Here is a 20,130-nt window from a genome sequence, read left to right as displayed (position 1 = left end):
ACAATAAAAGAGCCAAGATAACTGGTGATTATTGTACCTACTGGAGAGGGATCAGAGTTTTGTCTAGTTGCAGTTTTGACTCATCTAAGATAGCACAGAGGTTTAATATGCCTACTGCAAAGAGTGTGTACTATACAGATCACAGAACAGTCTTTTATGTGCATAGCTTATTGGGTTACTGCTTTTGTCACAGAGCTCATTTTGTTACAGTGAAGTTGAACAAATTACTTACCTTCGGTAATGATATATCTGTAAAAGACATACATTAGTTATAGATTCCTTACCTTAGAATTACCCTCAGGAGTCGGACAGGAATTTTTTCTCTATGAGTACTCCTGAGCGTCGGTCGACTCCGCGTCTGTTGTTGGCAACGTGGTTGCCGAGATGGCGTTGTGGTGGCTACTTAGACGCCAGCCCTGCGTGCTGATGTCAGTTCTGAAACGACTTTCCATACCAGAAGTGCAGAGTCATGCTGAGACCCCGACTACTGGTGCACAAAACTAGGGCCCTGGAAGGGAATCACTATCCCTAGAAGTCATTTCGCAGAACGGGGAGGATGGGTGGGGCGGTAGGGAATCTATAACAAATGTGTGTCTCTTACAGATACATCGTTACCGAAGGTAAGTAACTTATCCATCTGAAAGAGACCCTTAGTTGTAGATTCCTTACCTTAGAATAGATACGCCAGCAATGCCAACCCCGGAGGTGGATCTGCAAACTAAGTTCACACCAGAAAGTACTGGAGCACAGAACGGCCAAATAAGCAGTCTCTCCAGACTTGGCTATCCAGGCAGTAATGTTTTGTGAACGTTTGCAGGGATGCCCACGTAGCTGCCTGGCAGATGTCAACAAAACTGAACTCCACGTCCCAAAGCAGTAGAGGCTACCGTCGCCCTTGTGGAGTGGACACTCAGTCCTACTGGAGGTTTCTTTTTCGCCAAAGAATAGCAGATTTTGATGCATAGGACAACCCATCGAGAGATGGTACATTTGTGCACGGCCCGACCTTTCTTGGTGCCCACATAACCAAACAAGAGTTGATCGTCCAGCCAATCTTTAGTGCTGTCAAGGTAGTAGGACAGCGCACGTTTAGGGACCAGGCGGTGGAGTCTCTCCTCCTCTTTGGAAGGGTGCGGAGGCGGGAAGAAGGTGGGCAATGTGATGGTCTGACCTATTTGGAAAGAGGTAACCACTTTGGCCAGAAAAGAGGGCCTAGTGCGAAGGACCACTTTGTCCGGATGAACTGCTAGAAAAGGAGGCTTGGAGGAAAGAGCCTGAAGCTCACTTACACTGTGAGCAGATGTGATGGCATGCTGGAAAGCGGTCTTCAAGGTAGGAAAACAAAGAGGACAAATATGTAGTGGCACGAAGGGAGTGCACATAAGGAAAGTGAGAACAAGATTCAAGTTCCACTGGGGCATTACGAAAGGAGAGAGAGGAAAGAGAGGAGTAATGCCCTTCAGAAATCAATTTACAATCGGAGACTTGAAAAGAGAACAACTTTGTTCCATCTACTGGCGTATACCATTTTATTGGAGGGACTCCTGGCTGCCAAGATGACATTACAGACTTCATGATGAAGTTCGAAAGCTGTCAACTGTCGCCGCTCAATCTCTACACAACGAGGAGGAGGCTGGACAAGTTCGAGTGGAGGACCGTCCCCTGCTGCTGCAACAGAATATCCTCCAGAGGAGGCAGTTTGATCCGAGGATCGATGGCCATGTTAAAGAGCTCGGGATACCAGACACTTCGTGCCCAGTCCGGAGCCACAAGAATGACTTGGGCCCGGTCACGCTGGATCTTCTTCTTCACTCTGGGCAGAAGTGGCATAGGCGGAAAGGCGTATACATGACCACAACTCCACTCACGACGAAAAGCGCCGCAGAGCGAGTGCCGCCTTGGAAATTCCAATGTGCAGAACGGCTGACATTGCGCGCTCTCTTCGGTGGCGAACAGATCTAACCAAGGCCCTCAGCACTGCTGAAAGAGACTTTGCACCACCTCAGATTGAAGACGCCATTCGTGATCCATCATGCACCGGCGGCTGATTTCATCCGTCCTGGCGTTCATGGAACCTGCCAGGTGTTGAACCACCAGAGAAGTGCCCTCATTTTCCAGCCACGTCCAAAGGTGAAGAGCCTCTTGACATAGGGTCCACAACCCCACTCCGCCCTGTTTGTTGCAGTACCACATGGCGATCGTGTGGTCCGTGAACACCTGCACTACCCTTCCTTTGACAGAAGGCAGGAATGCCTTCAGTGCAAGATGAATTGCCTGGAGCTCTAGAAGGTTGATGTACAGCCCGGACTCCGCCAGAGACCAGTGGCCTCTGATCTGCGCCACTCCCATGTGGCTGCCCCATCCCAGGAGTGACCCATCTGTCACCACTGTGAACTGCCATTGACTAGACCTGGGCAGTGAACTTCGCTCCGTTCGCGGAGTTTTCTGCACTCCGCACAGCTTGCAGAGTGCAGAAAACTCTGCATCCCGATGTGCAGCTGAGTTTTTTCCCCGCTCGCAATTGTAAACGGTAAGTTCGCGATCCGTTTGCAAGCACGAGCTGCCGCTCGGGTAGAATTTCTACCGAGCAGCAGGAATACCAGCACAAACTGCAATTCGCACTACACTCCGCCACTCACGGAACTTCGCAGAGTTTTTTGCAACTTCGCGGAGTTCCACATTGCAAAACTCAGCGAACTACACCCAGGCCTACCGTTGACCCAATCCTGGTCTGTTAGCCACCACTGCAATTGGTGTGCAGTGCCCTCAGAGATCTCGACGCAATCGGAAAGATTCCCCTGATGCTGCCCCCACTGGAACTTCTGGTCTCACTGCAGAGCCCGCATATGCCACCTAGCATGATCCACCAGCAGGATGCAGGAGGCCATGAGGCCCAGCAGCCTCAGGGTCATTCTAACCAAAACCCGGATTAGAGGCTGAAACATCGGTATCAAAGCCTGAATATCCTGGACTCAGTGCTCAAAACTGTGCTGTGTCCAGAACCACTCCGATGAAAAGGAGCTTCTGAGAGGGAATCAGGTGTGACTTCTACACATTGATAGTGAACCCCAGCAAATGCAGGAGGTCCGCCATAGTCTGGAGGTGGGATACGACAGCCTGGGGTGAGCCCGCCTTCAACAGCCAGTCGTCGAGATAGGGGAAGACTGGAACCCCTGATCTGCGCAGATAAGCTGCGACCACCGCCATCACTTTCGTGAACACCTGAGGCAACTGATGGCCCTGAAAGGAAAGACTAGGAGGTTTTGGAGGCTGCTGCAGGGGGGGCGCTGGTGAACTGACCTGCCCGCTGGCCCCCTGACCCACGCCGCTGGGTCCCACGTCCCTGATCCGCACAGAGGATGAACATTTTGCGCAGGCCTGTGGAGCTGGGCGGCACGTGGTGGGGCACCTTTTCGATAGCCACAAAAGCGGTGAAAAGCAGACTGCGCGGGGTGAGAGGTGGTAGCGAGGCCCAAGGGCCTGGCCGTAGCCCTAGAATCCTTAAAGCGCTCAAGCGCGTTGTGCGCTTTGTCACCAAACAAGCGACGGCCATCAAAGGGCATGTCCAAAAGAGTCGATTGGACATCGTCCGAAAAGCAAGTGGACGTCAGCCAGGCGTAGAGTCGCAGGGCTACGGACGTTGAAATTTTCCTGCCTAGCGAGTCAGCGGTGCCCAGACCACACCTAATGGCAAACTTCGCTGCATCTCTGCCCTAAGCAACTGCATGGGCCTCCTCCGGACACTGTAGCAGCACCTGCGCAACCATATCCCACACATAGTGGTAATAATGGCCCAAAAGACATGCAGTGTTCACCGACCGAAGTCCCAAGCTGGTGGAAGAAAACATCTTCTTCCCAAGATGACCCAGCTTCTTTGATTCCCTATCTGGGGGAGCAGTAGGGAATGTGCCCTTAGAAGTAGAGGCTTGGACCACCAAGCTCTCAGGGGTAGGGTGTTGGGAGAGGAAAACTGGGTCGCCCGGGGCAGGGTGGTGGAGTCGGTCAATCATCTTATCCACAGGAGCCCCTGTGCTGGGCTTGGACCAGGTGCCCAGAAGGATGTCAGTAAGGGCCTCATTGAACAGCTGTAGGGGATCCGAAGAGGCCGCTGCCGGTTGAAGCACCTCGGTCAGGAGGTTAGTCCTGATGGCCACTGTAAGAAGCTCAAGGTTTAAGGCCTCAGCCACCCTATGCAACACCACTGCAGATGAGGCTCCCTCTTCCGTAGCCACGGTAGGGGGAGAAAGCATACCACTGGCATCACCCAACTCCTCTCTCGAGTCCGGTTCACTCAACTGGTAAGCTAAAGGGTCACCAGACACCTCCCAGTTCTCATACTCTTCTGGCTGCCACTCAGGGCGTAAAGGAATGCCAGGATAGAACAGTGGTATACAAGTACCGCTCTGCGCCTGATCTGGCATCGGTCGACGTCAGTCCGGCTCCGTGTCCAGGTCAGAGTGGAGGCTGGGGTCGAAGCCAGCTGGGGACACAACTGGCATCGCAGGGGGCGGAGGTGCTGTTGGTGGATTCAACGCTGGAGGTGGAGGAGTCGCCGATCCGGATTCAGGCTTGGATCCCTGGGGCTCCAGTGGCGCCAGGTCTGAAGCCGCTGGGTTCGAAGGTCTAGAATCCCCAGCTGAGTCTGCAGGGCCCGAAGGCACACTGGCGGAGTCGGGCTGCCCAAAGATCAAGTGAAGGGCTTCATAGAAACTATGAAGTTGGGCAGGGGTCGCTGCGGCTCTCAGAAAAGGAGGGATGCTCAGAGCCGAACAAGCAGGCTCCGCAGGACGACCACCATCAGCATCCTGCGTCACGTCGGCCGATGGACGGGAAAAACGCGAAGAGCGACAATGCTTCTTAACCTTCTTTTTGTGCTTCAACTTACCCGAAGACGATGAGTGGTGGTGATGGCTCCGCGACTGGAAATAAAAATTACTGAGGTCAGCGCGCGAGGGCGGCGTCTAAGTAGATACTGCGACGTCATCCCGGCGATCACGATGCACAGGGGTACTGCTATGAAAAAATTTCTACGGTTCCAGTCTGAAACCTGAGGGTAATTCTAAGGTAAGGAATTTATTACTAATAGTCTCTTTCAGATAAATCAATCAATCAATCAATCATTCATTCACTCTCTGTTCCAAAGTAAACCTTCTTCAAATCACATGACATATACACACCACAAGGTGCAGCTTTCTATAGTGACCTTTCAGTCACATTTCAGGTTTCCTACCTTGATGAAGTAATCGTTGTCGAAGGAAATCTTTGCAGTACCAGACTGTCTGACACCAGAGCCATAGTCCGGGGCTTCTTCATCCCCTGAGAGAAATTACAGTGAAAATGTACTATTAACACAGATTACTGGATTTTTACTTAAGAAGCAGAAAGAGGGGCAACTGATGCTAATAGCAGACATTCATTAGTAACCAAACAAAGGCACCAGTCTATTTTGTCGTCTTCGCTTTGAGGCAATAAGGATATACATTTGGCTGGAGACTGTGTCAAAACTACAAACAAACGATAATAGGAATTAAAGGCCCTCAATCCCACTGTCAATTCTGCCTCCCCTGAAGCTGCAAAGTCCCTCCTAGACACTGCGGGAGCAGAAACATGGGGCAGGGAGAGAAAGGGGTGTCACAGAGATAGAAAAGTTACTGATCTGCAACTAGATTTCTCCAGGTAGGGATAACCTTTGAATCATTACTCCCACTTAGGATGTGAAAGCATCAAAAAGGCTGATTACAAAAGAAAGAAAAAAACACCCTTATTTCTACCTGCCACTTTAGTGAAGACTTTGTTTTAAATGTGGGGGCGTGAGCCTGAAGGAGTTCACTGTGCCTGCTCATTAGAGCAGGCCCAGTGGGGCGAGCTGAATGGGAAAACTTGTTTGTGAAGGATCACCTTTCCTCTGCTGGTAGTCTGGTGGTGCGCAATGGTAAAGAGGATAATCCAGGGAACACCTACAACACTGGTGATAAAACCAAACCCCAGGTTGAATCTCCTGAGGCAAGACATAGAAGTGGCACCAAGGTACAAGAGAGTAATCCCAACTCAGAAAAGACACAAGTGCATACCCAAAGTAAGGTCAAAAGGACCCCACTACAAGTAGGTTCTCATTTTTTTATATAGTCTTTATTGATTTTCACAAAAACAAATAAGACAGTTGAAATCTACCACAAGTGTGAAGTCCCTCAATGATGGAAGGAGTGTCCACAATTAACAAAAGCGCTCACAATCCCACTTCGCTCACAATCTTTATTTCTGAAATAACAGACATATTCCGGTGTCTTGACTTGTCCACAGAACTTTGGCCAAAGCTTTGTATCCAAAACCTAGGGAGCACTCCATCCCGGAGACCCCATGGAGCCCTCAAGCTATTGCAGGTCCCCTTCTCTACCAACTGGCTCAGACCCTAACTCCCCAAGTCTGAGTCCAGCATATCACATATCAGCCTGCATTAAGGCTTTCAGTCCATACTCTCATCCAACAAAGCGTCCGGTTCCCTATTGGATGCCTGTGCACTGCGCAGATCTGCCAACATTGTAGCCCACAAGGCCAAATCATCCTCCACTTTCTCATCTCTCCTGGCATGTTTCAAGCGTATTTCTGAGGGGGCGGGGGAGGGGGGATGCAGCAGCCAACCATTTTATGGCAATGCGGCGTTTGGCCAGGAGGAGATACAACAAAAGGAATTTCCAACTTAGTCTTTTTGCCCACTAACCCCCAAGCAGCACCACCTGTGGGGTAGGCTGAAAATTTCACCCCCTTGCCGCCTTAAGGCTATCCACCACTGCAGTCCAAAATAGTAGTATAACTGGGCAGTCCCACATCACATTATAATGTCCGCTGAAGGGTTTCCACACCTACTGCACCTATCTGATCTGTGTCTGTAAATGTAGTGCAGCAGTTTTGGGGAATGTAGGTTCACTCTTATTTTGATCTACAGTGAAGGCAGTGAAGATACATGCTTCAACCAACAAGTTACTTACCTTCGGTAACATCTGTTAGAGACATGATCTAGCCGCCAATTCCGGACCTTTGAACTTCCAGGTGTTAGGCTGGATCCGGAATATTTTTCGTAGCAACCCCTGTGCGCTGGTAGGTAGCGTCTGTCAACTCCGTGTGAGATCGTCGGCATTGTGTTCATCGTCGTGGTGACGTCTGTGTCATCAATATAACCGCCACTCCGGCACGCTGACGTCAGTACATTTCACAACTTTCCACGCCAGAAGCGCGGAGCCATGAAGTGACTGACCGTAGTGTGTTAAAAAACTAACAGCTAGGGGCCCTTGAAGGGGACATCTCTGACACTTAAAACCGTATTCCGTAGTTTGGGGAGGATGGGTTGGTCAGGAAGGAATCTGTGGCTAGATCAGGTCTCTGATAGAGACATCTAGCCGCAGATTCCTTACCTTTGACCAGATACCCAAGCAATGCCATCCCCGGAGGAGGGACTGCAGAACGGTTCAGACCAGAAAATCCTGTAAAACAGAGCGACCAGAGGCCCGCTTTGCGAACCTGGGAATCCAGGCAGTAGTGTCTGACAAACGTGTGCAGAGATGCCAACGTGGCAGCTTGGCATATATCAGAAACGGGAACACCACGCTGGAGAGCCGTGGTGGCCGCTTTTGCCCTTTTGGAATGGGCTCCTAGACTTCAGGAGGCTCTTTATTCGCTAAGGCGCAGCAGATTTAGATACAAAGTATAACCCAGCAGGATATAGTCCTCTTTTGGACAGCACGCCCTTTCTTTGCAACCATGTACCCAATAAAGAGTTGGTCATCCACCCGGAACTCTTTGGTTCGATCAAGGTAGAAAGATAACGCTCTTTTTGGGTCCAGGCAGTAGAGACGTTCCTCTTCCTTGGAAGGATACGGAGGCGCATAGAAGGTGGGCAGGGTAACAGACTGTCCCAGTTGGAACGATGTTACCACCTTAGGAAGAAAAGATGCCCTAGTCCGGAGTACTATCTTATCTGGAAAGGTCGACAGGTAAGGAGGCTTTGAAGATATCGCCTGTAGTTCGCAGACTCTCCTGGAAGAGGTTATTGTCACCCAAAAAACTGTCTTGATGGTGAGCAACCGCAGAGGGCAGTTACGCAACGGCTCAAACGGTGCGCACATCAAGAAGGCGAATAGCAAATTAAGGTCCCACTGTGGCATGATAAAAGTTGAAGGGGGAAACAAATGGGTTAGCCCCTTCAAAAATCTCTGCGCTATACGAGATTTGAACAAGGATGGCTGATAAGGCAGACGAAGAAAAATGTCCGAAAGGTAGCCTTTCAAAGTGCCCACTGCAGAGCCCTACTGGGCCAAAGAATGTATGAAGAGAAGGACTTTGGATAAGGGAGCAGGCAAAGGGTCAATATACCGGTCTGTACAATATTTACAAAACTTGTTCCATTGGCAGGCGTATACTGATTTTGTAGAGGGACGTCTGGCTGCCAAGATAACTTCACAGACTTCAGGGGGAAGGTAAAAAGTTGTCAACTGTAGCCACTCAATCTCCACACAAGGAGGCGGAGAGCGGACAGGTTCGGGTGGAGGACCCTCCCCTGCTGCTGCGAAAGAAGATCTTACCGAAGGGGCAGCCTGACCAGAGGATTGATACTCATGTCTAGAAGCTTGGGATACCATACTCTCCATGCCCAGTCCGGAGCCACAAGAATAACTTGTGCCCAGTCGCTCCTTATCTGCTTGAACGATCTGGGCAGAAGTGGTATGGGCGGAAAGGCGTATAGGAGGACTGACCTCCACTCGCGATGAAAGGCGTTGCCGCGCAAGTGCCGCCTTGGAAACTCCAAGGCGCAAAACAGCTGACACTGCACGTTCTCTGCAGAGGAGAACAGATCTAACCAAGGCTCTCCCCACCGCAGAAAGAGACCTTGTGCCACCTTTGGATGGAGATGCCATTTGTGATCCGCAAGGCACCTTCGGCTGAACTCGTCCACACTGGCATTCAGAGAAACGGACAGTTGTTGAACCACCAGGGTAATGCCCTGGCGTTCCAGCCAAGTCCAGAGACGCAGGATCTCCAGACGGAGGGTCCACGACCCCACTCCGCCCGGTTTGTTGCAGTACCACATGGCGATAATGTTGAACACCTGAACAAGCCTTCCCTTTATCAAAAAGGCTTTTAGTGCCAGTCAGATCACCCGAAGCTCCAGCAGGTTGATATGGAGCTTGGCTTCCCCCAGAGACCAGAGTCCTCTGATCTCACCCTCCCCCATATGGCCACCTCAGCCCAGAAGGGACTTGTCCGTCACTACTGTGAGATCTGGGTGGGGAAGGGAGAGGGGTCTGCCACTAAACCACTCGTGGTCAGTCAGCCACCACTGCAGTTCTTTTGTAGTGCCCTCGGAAATCTAAACCAGGCCAGTGAGGTTTCCTCGCTGCTGTGCCCATTGAAACTTCAGGTCCCACTGCAGAGCCCGCATGTGAAACCGTGCGTGTGTCACTAGCAGGATGCCATGAGGCCCAACAGCCTCAGAGTGAGTCTCACTGAAACCCAGGATAGAGGCTGAAACATCGGTATCATAGCCTGAATATCCTGGACTCGCCATTCTGGAGGATAGGCCTGAAACTGCACCGTGTCCAGAACTGCCCCAATGAAAGGAAGCGACTGAGAGGAAGTCAGGTGTGACTACGGTACGTTGATAGTGATCACCAGCGAATGCAAGAGTTTCGCCGTAGTCTGGAGGTGGGAGACGACTGCTGGGACGAGCCCGCCTTCAAGATACAGGGAGACTGGAACCCCAAATCTAAGCAGATGAGCTGCGATCATCGCCATCACCTTTGTGAACACCCGAGGGGCACTGGTGAAGCCAAAGGGGAGCACCAAGGGGAGCACCATGAACAGAAAGTGCTCGTGGCCCACCGTGAACCGCAGGTAGCGGCGATGGGCAGGCAGGATGGGAATATGGAAGTAGGCATCCTGCAAGTCAAGCGCCACCATCCAGTCTCCTGGGTCCGGGACAGACAGGACCTGAGCAAGGGTGAGCATCTTGAATTTCTCCTTTTTGAGGAAGAAATTGAGGGTTTCTGAGGTCAAAGATAAGACGAAGGCCTCAGTCCTTTTTGGGAACCAGGAAGTAGCGGGAATAGCAACCAATGCCTACTTTGGGCACATTCTCTATGGCTCCCTTGGCCAAGAGAGCATTGGCTTCTTCGCAGAACAAAACCAGGTGATCCTCCGTCAGCCGAGGGAGGAGTAGTCTCGAAGGGAAGGGGGTAGCTCCTCCAGACTATTTGCATCACCAACCTGTCTGATGTGATGTTTTGCCAGTGGTGGAAGTGATAGCGTATTCTGCCACCAACTGGCCGAGAGTGGTCCTGGGGGGATCGAACTAGGAAGGTTTTGAGGTGGAAGCAGGGATGGTAGCTTGGCTTGACTTCTGGATCCCCGACCCACGAGGCTGGGTTGAGCCGCGTCCACAGCCCTGCAAAGGTTGCAGAACTTGAGGGGCCCTCTGGACAAAATAGGGTTGGCATGACTGGTAGCCCGTTCCGTACCACGAAAGAAGCGAAAATTGGATGAAGCCCTGGGGACATTAGTGAGGCCCAAATACTTGGCCGTGGCCCGCGAGCTATTGAAGCGCTCAAGGGCAGCATCGGCCTTGTCTTCGAAGAGACGGGAGCTGTCAAAGATCATGTTCATGAGGTTGGCTTGAACATCCTCCAAAAAACCAGATTTTCTCAGCCAGGCATGGCGACGAACTGCCACTGTCGAGGAAATCACTAACTAGCAAGCCCGTCGTGTCCTAGCTACATCTGATGGTGAACTTATCTGCAACTCTCCCATCTGATATAGCTTGGGAGAGTAGAGCCCAGTCCTCCTCCGAGACTCTGGGCAGCACCTGCGCTTACCATATCCCATAGAGAATGGGAGTAACAGCCCAAGAGGCATGCAGTGTTCAGCGACCGCAGTGCTAAACTGGTGGAAGAGAACATTTTCTTCCCAAAGTTTTCCAGTCTCTTGGATTCCCAGTACAGAGTTGCGGAAGGGAATGTGCCTCGGGATGTGTTAAGCTTGGACTACCAAGCTTTGGGGAGTGGGGTGGGTGGTGGGGAAAAGTGGGTCCTTCGGTGCAGGGCGGTGGCGGCAGGCGATCGTCCGATTCATAAGGGACCCTGTGCTGGGTTTAGACCATATCCCCAGAAGGACGTCTGTCAAGGCTTCATTGAAAGGCCGTAGGGATTCAGAGCTCGATACTCCAGGCTGCAATACCTGTCAAGACGTTCGTCTTGACCGCCACTGTAAGAAGCTGTAGGTCAAAGACCTCCGCAATCCTACACACCACCATGGCAAAAGTTGCTTCCTCCTCCATAGCCAGGGTAGGAGGGGAAAGCATGCCAGAGTCTGGGGAGGTGTTCAGACTACTGGAGTCACCCAATTCCTCATACCAGTCCAGATATTGCTGTTGTGGGATTACTAAGGGATCCTGCTCCCCTCCCAATCCTCTTCCTCCATCCCTAACCCTTCAGAATAGAACAGAGAGAATGGCATGGAGCTGTACGGCTCCATCGGTGCCGGTCTCGGCGTCTGAGGACATGGGACCGCCTTCTTGTGGTCGAGAATGAGAATTGGGGAGGTACTGGTGACGCCAAGGACCCCGGCACCGGGCGCAACACTGGGGAAGATCGCTGTGGAGGTGCAACCGGTGTCGGTCCGGACCCGGGAACGAGTCCACTCGGAGGCCGTGGAGCCGGAGCTGTTGGCACGGGAACCACTGGGGCCCCTCGGTCCTCTGAGCCTTCGGGCCCGAAGACGAGCTGGCAGTGTCAGGAAGACCAAATATGACGCACATGGAGTCATAAAATTCTTTGAGTTGGGCAGGGGTCGCTCCCGGCCCAAGAAAGGGAGGGAAACATGGAGCTGACCCAGGCACCCGCTCTGCGGAGCGGGGCCTCATGCGCCGATGTTCCTCCGCCGCGTCGCAAGACGGGCGGGCGAAGTCGAAGCACGCTTCGACTTCTTGTGCTTTTTGTGGTGCCTCTTACCTGACTTTGACGAAGAGGACTTTGCATCATCGGATTGGTGCCCGGACCTTCCTCTCAACCGAGACCTGGACCGGAATCGAGACCGGTGAGGCGACCTCCGAGGTCCCGGACGCCGGGCCGCAAGAAGCTTTAGGAACCGCTCCCTCAAAGCCTTCGGCGTCATGGCCCAGCAGTCGGAGCACGACTTGGAGTAATGGTCGGGCTCCAGGCACCACAGACAAACCAAATTGGGGTCCATGACCGACATGGCGCGGTGACAAGCGCCGCAAGGCTTGAACCACAAAGTCTTCTTACTCAACATTCCAAAACACACCGACAGAGTCAACAAAAAGACAAAAAAAGTCTGTCAAAAAATGACAGGGGGTAGCTCTCTTTAACGGATCGGCGCTGGCTGGCGTGGAAAGAAAAGAACTGACGTCAGCGTGCCGGAGTGGCGGTTATATTGACGATGCGGACGTGGCCACGACGACGAACACGACGCCAGCGATGTCAAGCAGAGTCGACTGACGCCACCTATGCAGCGCGCATGGGTACTGCTACGAAAAATCTTCCGGATCCAGCCTTGACGCCTGGAAGTGCAGCTAGATGTCACTATCATACAGATGGCCTCCCAAAAAAAATAAGCAAAAATGAAAAAAAGTGAAGACATTTCTTTATCCCAACATCTGCTCTGTCCAGTCACAAAGAACAAGAGGGGCACAGGGAAGTTCCTCATACAGCAGCAGTCCATGATCCTGGCAGTACTAAGGCAAATGCAGGTCTCCTACAGTGAATTCATGAAAAAGGAAGTCTTTCGCAGACTGGTAACTGCAGAATTAGAAGGTCATGTTGGCTAAATGCACGGAAATTGTTGGAACTTGGCATGTCATCTAAGCCAAACGAAAACAGCTTTGCATGGTTGCTAAGAAAGAGCTTGCAGAAAGAACCCAGGAGTTATAGGATTTAGAATCTGTAATCTACATATGAATATTTACATAATGAGCTGAAGGTGACAAGTGTGGATCTCAGGAATGTCCACCAGCCAGAAGGATGAGACTTGAAAATAGATCTACAATCCCTCTTCAGAGAGATTAAAATGGGCACTGTTGTGACGAGGCTGATGACTTGCTTGGGTCTGACGATCACCGAAGTGGTTGGGTGTGCTCATGCCTCCTCTCCAGTTTTCACTTGCGCTGCTTTCCCAGTCCTGTGCCTCCTGTCAACGTTTGGATTAGCACGTATATCCTGGTTACTCTGTTGCCCTGCCTTGCCTGACTGTGCCTCCAAAAAAGAGGGAGGTTCCGAGGCCCCAAGAACTTTGAGCTGCAGGAGGGTAACCAGAATATGGAACAGAAACTGATGGGAAATGTTAAATGTACATGCTGGGCAGTGGGTTGGTGTGATGTGCGGGAGGGAGGGAGGGGTCGTGGGTCTGAAGTTCCGCAGACCAGGGGGGGGACGAACAGGGATACCAATTCTCACTCTTCCAATATCCGTTTTGGTACCATGTATGGGGACGAGTTCCCCGGTGTCCTTAAAATGCCAATAAAGTCTGTTGTCAAAAAAAAAAAAAAAAAAAAAAAAAAAGGAGGTTTTGTGCCATCAAGCTCTGTTGAGCCTGCACAACCACTGAGATCGCACTGAAGGGTGGGGATTGGTGCATTTGAACTTGCCTGTTATTTGCCATCATTGCTGTGTATTCTGCCTGACCAGGACTGCAGCCTGATAAGGGGTCCTGATTCTCCTGGTGGTGGGGAGTGCCTGGTTGGAGATTTGCAGAGTGTCTTTGGAGTCCATAAGAGCCACGTTGGCCGGAGCGACCGGTAAGGAGAAATGAGGTAAAGCGGTGGCAGAGGAGAAAGAGGAAAAAAGCGTGGCTGAAGGGCGGCAGGGTGGAGGTGAGTTTGGATGGCTGCACTTGGTGCGGTTTGTGCTCTAGAGTAGCAAGAGTGATGTGCTAACCTCTCTATTGATCGAAGTTAACATTTGGACTATGTGGCTGTCGCATTACTAGAGGTTAACTTGACAAAGTAGTTATTGGTGGCTGTTGCCAAAGTAGTTTCTATAACTTATTTTATTCTTTAAGCGACAGTCGATACCTGTGGCAATGCCATTTAATTAATACTGGACTGCTACCAATTACTGCTAAGTCCTGGTAAGGTGGCCTGCACAGCATTCCTGTTATTATAATCCTGGAGTAAGCTTTTAATGCTCAGTAGTAATCCTGCCATTGCTCCAGGTTGCAATTGTGCGACTGTGAGTGATACTGGGTATTATTTTCGGGGGAAAATTTGGCTATTAAGGCAATGAAGGCTTAGTGGTGAGCTTACCGTGGTGTAATTGCAGTTGTTTCCAATCTCTTAGGTTGTTACATTAGCCACGCTTGCTGCTTTTTCCAAATTATTATTATTAAATTCGCTTAGTATGAAAAGTTTAGTGAGTACACAGTGGCTGCAAGGCAGGGAGTATGCCTCTGAATAGAGCATGGTTTATAAACTTGTTTGTAAACCTATGTTTTTTTACTGTATGAGGACTCCTTGTTTGTCTAGCTTCTATTGCTACTGAAATCCTACAAGGTGACGATCTACAAGATACGTCCCGGCACATCAAGCTTGCAAAGATCCACCCAACAACAAATTACACATTACCAAAAGTCCCTAGTTCCTCTAGTGCCCCCAGGAAGATAAAGAGGATGGCATGTAGTACACTAGATCCAACTATATGCAGCAAAAGCAAAACAAGTCTTGGTGTGAAGCCAAAAACAGGATATAAACCTAAATAGATCACTGACTTATTTCCGGTTGAGCCCGCAAAGTCTGAAATTAAAACAACACATGGCAGCCCAACTCTAGTTTCAACTTTCCGAAATATAGCCTTAGTCTAAGTAGTGAAGAATGCCTAGATTTAACACCAGGAAGACTATTTAAAGGAACCAATATGGTGAACAATTAAAACAAGGTATACCAAAATGGGCAACATGCAACCAGATTTTTGGAACTTGGTCCTTCTATCAGTACTGTTCCTTTAGCAAACTTGTCCTTAATAAATAACTATACTCTGCAAGATGTCCCAACTTTAACCTCAAACATTTTGATAACCATTCCTCAGTGCAATAACTTCATCAATGAGCTTGTAGTGCATCTGAAAATAGCAAAGCTGCTAGTTGCCTATGCAACACTATGCTAATTGTGCAGTCCCTGAATGAAGAGCATGATTTCCGGATAGGTTATCTGTCAATTCACAACTCATTTAATATGCTAGACTAAAATACCATAATCTCAGTCATTACGGTCACTTGAAAGAATACTAGGGTCCATATTGTCACTACTAGAGAGATTGTTGACAAGCAACAACCAGATCTCTGGTCTGACTACTTTAATACTACAAGTTTTAACCAAGTAGGAGCCCAGGTTTAATGACTATGAAAGATGATTTGACTAATCAGAAATGTAGTCACAGTGTCAAGGCGGACATACCATCAACTAATGGTGTTGGAAAACTGGGGATAATAGCATAATACCAACTGACAAAATGATTGGTGATGGAGATTGTTTGAGGACCAGCAACCTCCGCCAAGAGTTTATTACAGACACTGAACCAGGGAACAAAGATACGGCTATTCCCTCCTGAAAATTCTGATCTATCTTCTCAGTGTCACTTTTGTGCCTAATGCAATTGATTTATGTAAAAATGACACGGCCAATATAGTTGAAGAAAAAACAGCAGCAGGAAGAGGAATGGGGTGAGCCTAAGAGTTAACGATCCACTGTATTGCTTGAAGAAACTCTTTCCCGAAACCCAATTGGATAGCCACATTGCCAATGGTTTTAGTGTTATGAGGGATGAGGCTAGGAATATAACAGTAACTACAAGATGAACTGTCAGAATGGTTGAAATATGGCCTCTGGACCCTAATAGAGTGTCTCAAATGGTACATGAGGCTGAAACAGAGTGGATTTTGCACCCTGAAACTCTGAATAACGTTAACAGAACTAATTTGATATCATAATTTTAGCACTATAGGCCCCTATCTCCTATGTTAACCAATTATATGGGTCATAGGATACGTAGTGAAGGCTCCAATCATCAAAGACAATTAGTTCCTGGAACATTGCCGATTTATCACTAAATGTAATGTCACAGAGTGGTTAACTTTGGTCTAATAACAAGACATATCTTTATTTAAGGCAATACAGGTTGATGAGGAAAGTTATATGGATTAAGCCCCTGATCAATATTTTTTATTTAAGGTAGGCACAATTAAACCCTATAAAGGGAGGCCCGTGGAAGGTCTGTCAACAAGGGTATCAATAATAGATTCTAAGTAAAACAGTTGCCTGTCCTAGAAGCACCCACACACATTCTACACATTAGACTAATAAGTACTAAAATATCTAAATTATGAATTTTATATTCCAACTGGTCGCAAAACAGGCAGCTAGGTCTATGTGAGAATCTTACAAGAGCTGGTGAAATAAATAAAATCCACTGTAAACCCATCAAACAAATAAACATTTATTTTCTCTGGTGATTTCAAAACTGCATTGCTGCCGGGTGTTTAGGAAGAGGTTATCTTTGAGGAGGAATCAGGTTGGAGCACAGCAGCCCCAGTTCTGGCAAGGGGAGTCCGATTCAATTCACCCTTTAGATGCGGTAGATGAACAGGCCTAATTGACAATTTCCAGATCAATTTAGAATTTTGGAAATATTTTTCCGATATGTGGGTCATACAACATCTAGAAAGTGACCATGATCCTCAGGTGATGAATGTAAAGTTACATTTTAAAGTCACAGTTACATATATTCGAGATAGTGCAATAGCCAACAATAGACTAGCTATGAAATGGAAAAAAAAAAGATATACTTTAACCAAGGTTTGCTGTGAATGTCCAATCTAAAAGAACTACTAAATTCTATTTGCAAGGCTGAATATGGCAAGCATAAAGCCATCTTGGATGCTTATAATGGAATGATGGGGAAACTATCTGAATTATGGTCAACAACACATTCCCGTAGGGAAGCCATAAACAGAAATTCTGTCTGGTTTGATGCTGTGTAGGGATAAAAAGAGAATGTTATCTACTGTTCAAATATTATGACATCTTGTGGTATCCAAGGAAGACCATTTTAAGAAACAAAGGAGGGAATATAAAATTCAACAAAAAAAGAAAAAATGCGTGGGTTAAATATCTGTCTGGGAGGAGTTCAGATCAGCAGCCATTGAGAAAGACTCTAAAAGATTTTGTGCACTCATCTCCAAGGTATAGTGTGGTGGGGTAAATAAGCAAGAGTATCATTTTATAACTGATGGATGGATGGCACACTTTGAGAAACTTAATGATGGAAGTAACATGTAAACAACTTTCACTACTGACTCCTCAATTTACCAGGATAATATCGGTGAAGCCAATTGTAACCCTAGCTATAATTTGAGATAGAGGAAGCCATATTATGTCAGAAAGCCAATAACGTCCTATTGCCAGATTTTGTACTGGTCGACATGTTTCATGATGATTGTAAGCTATAGGCCAAAGTTTTAACAAAAACATTTAATTCAGTCCTAGTGACTATTTCCATCCCAGCATTGCGTGTGCAACTCTACCATTCTATTGCCTCAGTATAAGAAGGGCTGTAGCATGGATCTATCTAATTATATTCCAATATCACTTTTAGATGGTATGGGAAAGGTCTTTGGCCACCTGCTATTCAACAGGATGCTGAGCTGGGATGCCAAAAATTCCATCCTTATAGATGCACACGTTGGTTTCCATAAAGGAACAGGGACAAATAAACCAGACAATCAGGCTATACATATTCTGTCTTAAATAAACTAGAATAATTAAAGCACCTTCATTGATGTGAAATCAGCATTTGACCTAGTTAATAGATCTAAACTATTTCAAGGACTAGACAACCTGGGAACTGAAAGGGCACTGATGCAGCTTAAGGTAATTAACGCATGTGTTCGATATAGGGCCTATAAGGAATAGAGTAATACCTTCTCTGTTTCCTCAGGTATACGTTAAGGATGTGTTTATCATCACAATTATTAGGTCTTTGTCTTAATGAATTGGATTATATCTAGATAAAACCACCTTGATGTCCGGAAGTTCAGCAAAAAAAGATAACAGTTCTCCTTTGTGCAAATGATGCAGATGTGCTCTCTCAGACAAATTGTGCAGCTAGGTTCATGCCAGATTGTGAGAAATATTGTTAGGGTAAATACTTTCTCATCAATTCTGCCAAAACCAAGTTAATGACAATGAAGCCAACACCTTCCTTGAGAAACCTCACAGTTCATGGCAAGAACTTGAGTGTATCAACTTTTAATAATCTTGGCGTATGTTTCAGTCACAAACTAGACCAGCATGCTCATAAAGAAAATTCAGCACTTGTATTAAAATGAACAACTAATGCTATACTGTGTCTTAAACATAAAATTGGTGGTAGATCTCCTAGCATAATATTACACGTGAATAAATAGGTAGAAGGCAGTAGGTGCAGCAACCATGGAGCAGGACTCTGGGTTTATACCAAGAATAGGGTTTTGCAAATATAAAAAAATGGCTTTTTAGGACCTTATTCAAGTTGGGCCCCGGTATACCGTTAGTCCCCCTCTATATTAGAGTAGGCATTAAACCGATTTCTGACATCATCATATTAAGTCCTGTACTTTTTGGTTACATCTGAATAGGAACCACTATGGGGAAATATACTTAAAAACCATAATAGAAGTATCCCCACAGGGCAAGGTGGACAATAACCTGCGGGTAGTATACGTCAAAAGAATACCTGAATAATCCTGCTACAATCTGCCCAGACGCAATCATAAACGCTGAAGAGGCTTATTGGTTGCACTGATTGAGTTCTCAAAGACATCAATGAATACTAGCAAAATAATTATCTCGGTCTGAGAATTACCTTGATTGTATCCAGCCGGAGGAACGTCACACTTTAAATGTCAAATTTAGGGTAGGCACTTTCCCAAATGTAGTTTACTTGCCGAAGTTTAATAGACACCCAGTGAGAAATGAGTTTTGTCACAGCCAACATAGGGGTCGTAGTACGATAATGCACTTTATGCTTTTCAGGACAAAGGCTAGTGTTATTTGGCATAAATGGATAGTTTATTTATTTAGGTATTTTTGTATGACCATGTATTGTTGCACTTGCCCTCTGCTACAATAACAGATAATCCTGCAATGTTTATGCCTGGAGCAAGTTATATTTGGGCGTCATGGCTTACGCTGGGAAGGCAGTAATATGACTGAAGCCAAAGTAACGGTCATGTTTGTCACATTCATTGAGGTTGTCCTACCTACAAATACCTCAGACTATAATGTAAGTAGTTTAGGAACGACTGGGCATTTTTATATTATTTATATGTTTTCTACATTTGTTTTAGCCATTATATTGTTATAGTTTCCACAGAAAACAACATTTGTTGCAGCTGATGGCCTTTCGGAGACCCACAAACTCTGGGTGGGGAAGAGAGAGGTTTCAACTGCTGGTTAAGTTGCGGATAAACAGCTATCACTGAAGATCAAGTGCAGTCTCCTCCAAAACCTGGAGGTCATCTGACAGGTTTCCTTGGTGCTGGTTCCACTGAGGCATCAGATCCCACTGCAGAGCCCACATATGCCACCTGCCAAAGTGGACAAGCAGGATGCATGATGCCACCAGGTCAAGAAGCCTCAGAGCTCTCTCACCCAGAGGCTGAAATATCAGGATGATGGCCCTTAAGTCCTAGACTTATTGTGGGAAAGGGAAGGCCATGAACTGCACTGTGTTCAAGACAGCTCCAATAAAAGGAAATCTCTGAGAAGGAGTCAGGTGTCACTTTGGCTCGTTGAGTGAGAATACTAACTGTGTTAGGACGCCCACCGTTGTCTGGAGACGGTCTACTACTGACTGAAGCAAGGCTGCTTTCAACAGCAAGTCGTCAAGGTAAGGGAAAACTGGTATCCTTCCCCTCCAAAGATGGGCCACAACCACCACCATCACTTTTGTGATAACGCCGTACTAAGACCGAAAGAAAGCACAGCAAGCTGAAAATACTCTTGGCCAACATTGAACCGCAGGCTACATCTGTGGAACTGCAGGACGGGTACATTAAATTACATGTCCTATAGGTCCATGGCTACCATCCAGTCAC

General features: G+C 47.8%; 1 protein-coding gene across 16 annotated transcripts in view; it reads right to left on the bottom strand.

Moving 5' to 3' along the window:
- KIF1B (kinesin family member 1B) overlaps positions 1–20,130 on the bottom strand; it is a 1,461,559-nt gene that overhangs the window by 532,089 nt on the left and 909,340 nt on the right. For all 16 annotated transcript variants that reach the window (XM_085609808.1, XM_085609814.1, XM_085609823.1 and 13 more), the window contains one exon: positions 5,231–5,316. In XM_085609808.1, coding sequence (XP_085465934.1) covers positions 5,231–5,316 — 86 coding nt within the window. The remainder of the gene's footprint in view (positions 1–5,230; positions 5,317–20,130) is intronic.

Source organism: Triturus cristatus, chromosome 1_2, assembly GCF_964204655.1.
Source record: "Triturus cristatus chromosome 1_2, aTriCri1.1, whole genome shotgun sequence".
Classification (NCBI taxonomy): domain Eukaryota; kingdom Metazoa; phylum Chordata; class Amphibia; order Caudata; family Salamandridae; genus Triturus; species Triturus cristatus.
This window is presented reverse-complemented; position numbering and strand designations above follow the sequence as displayed.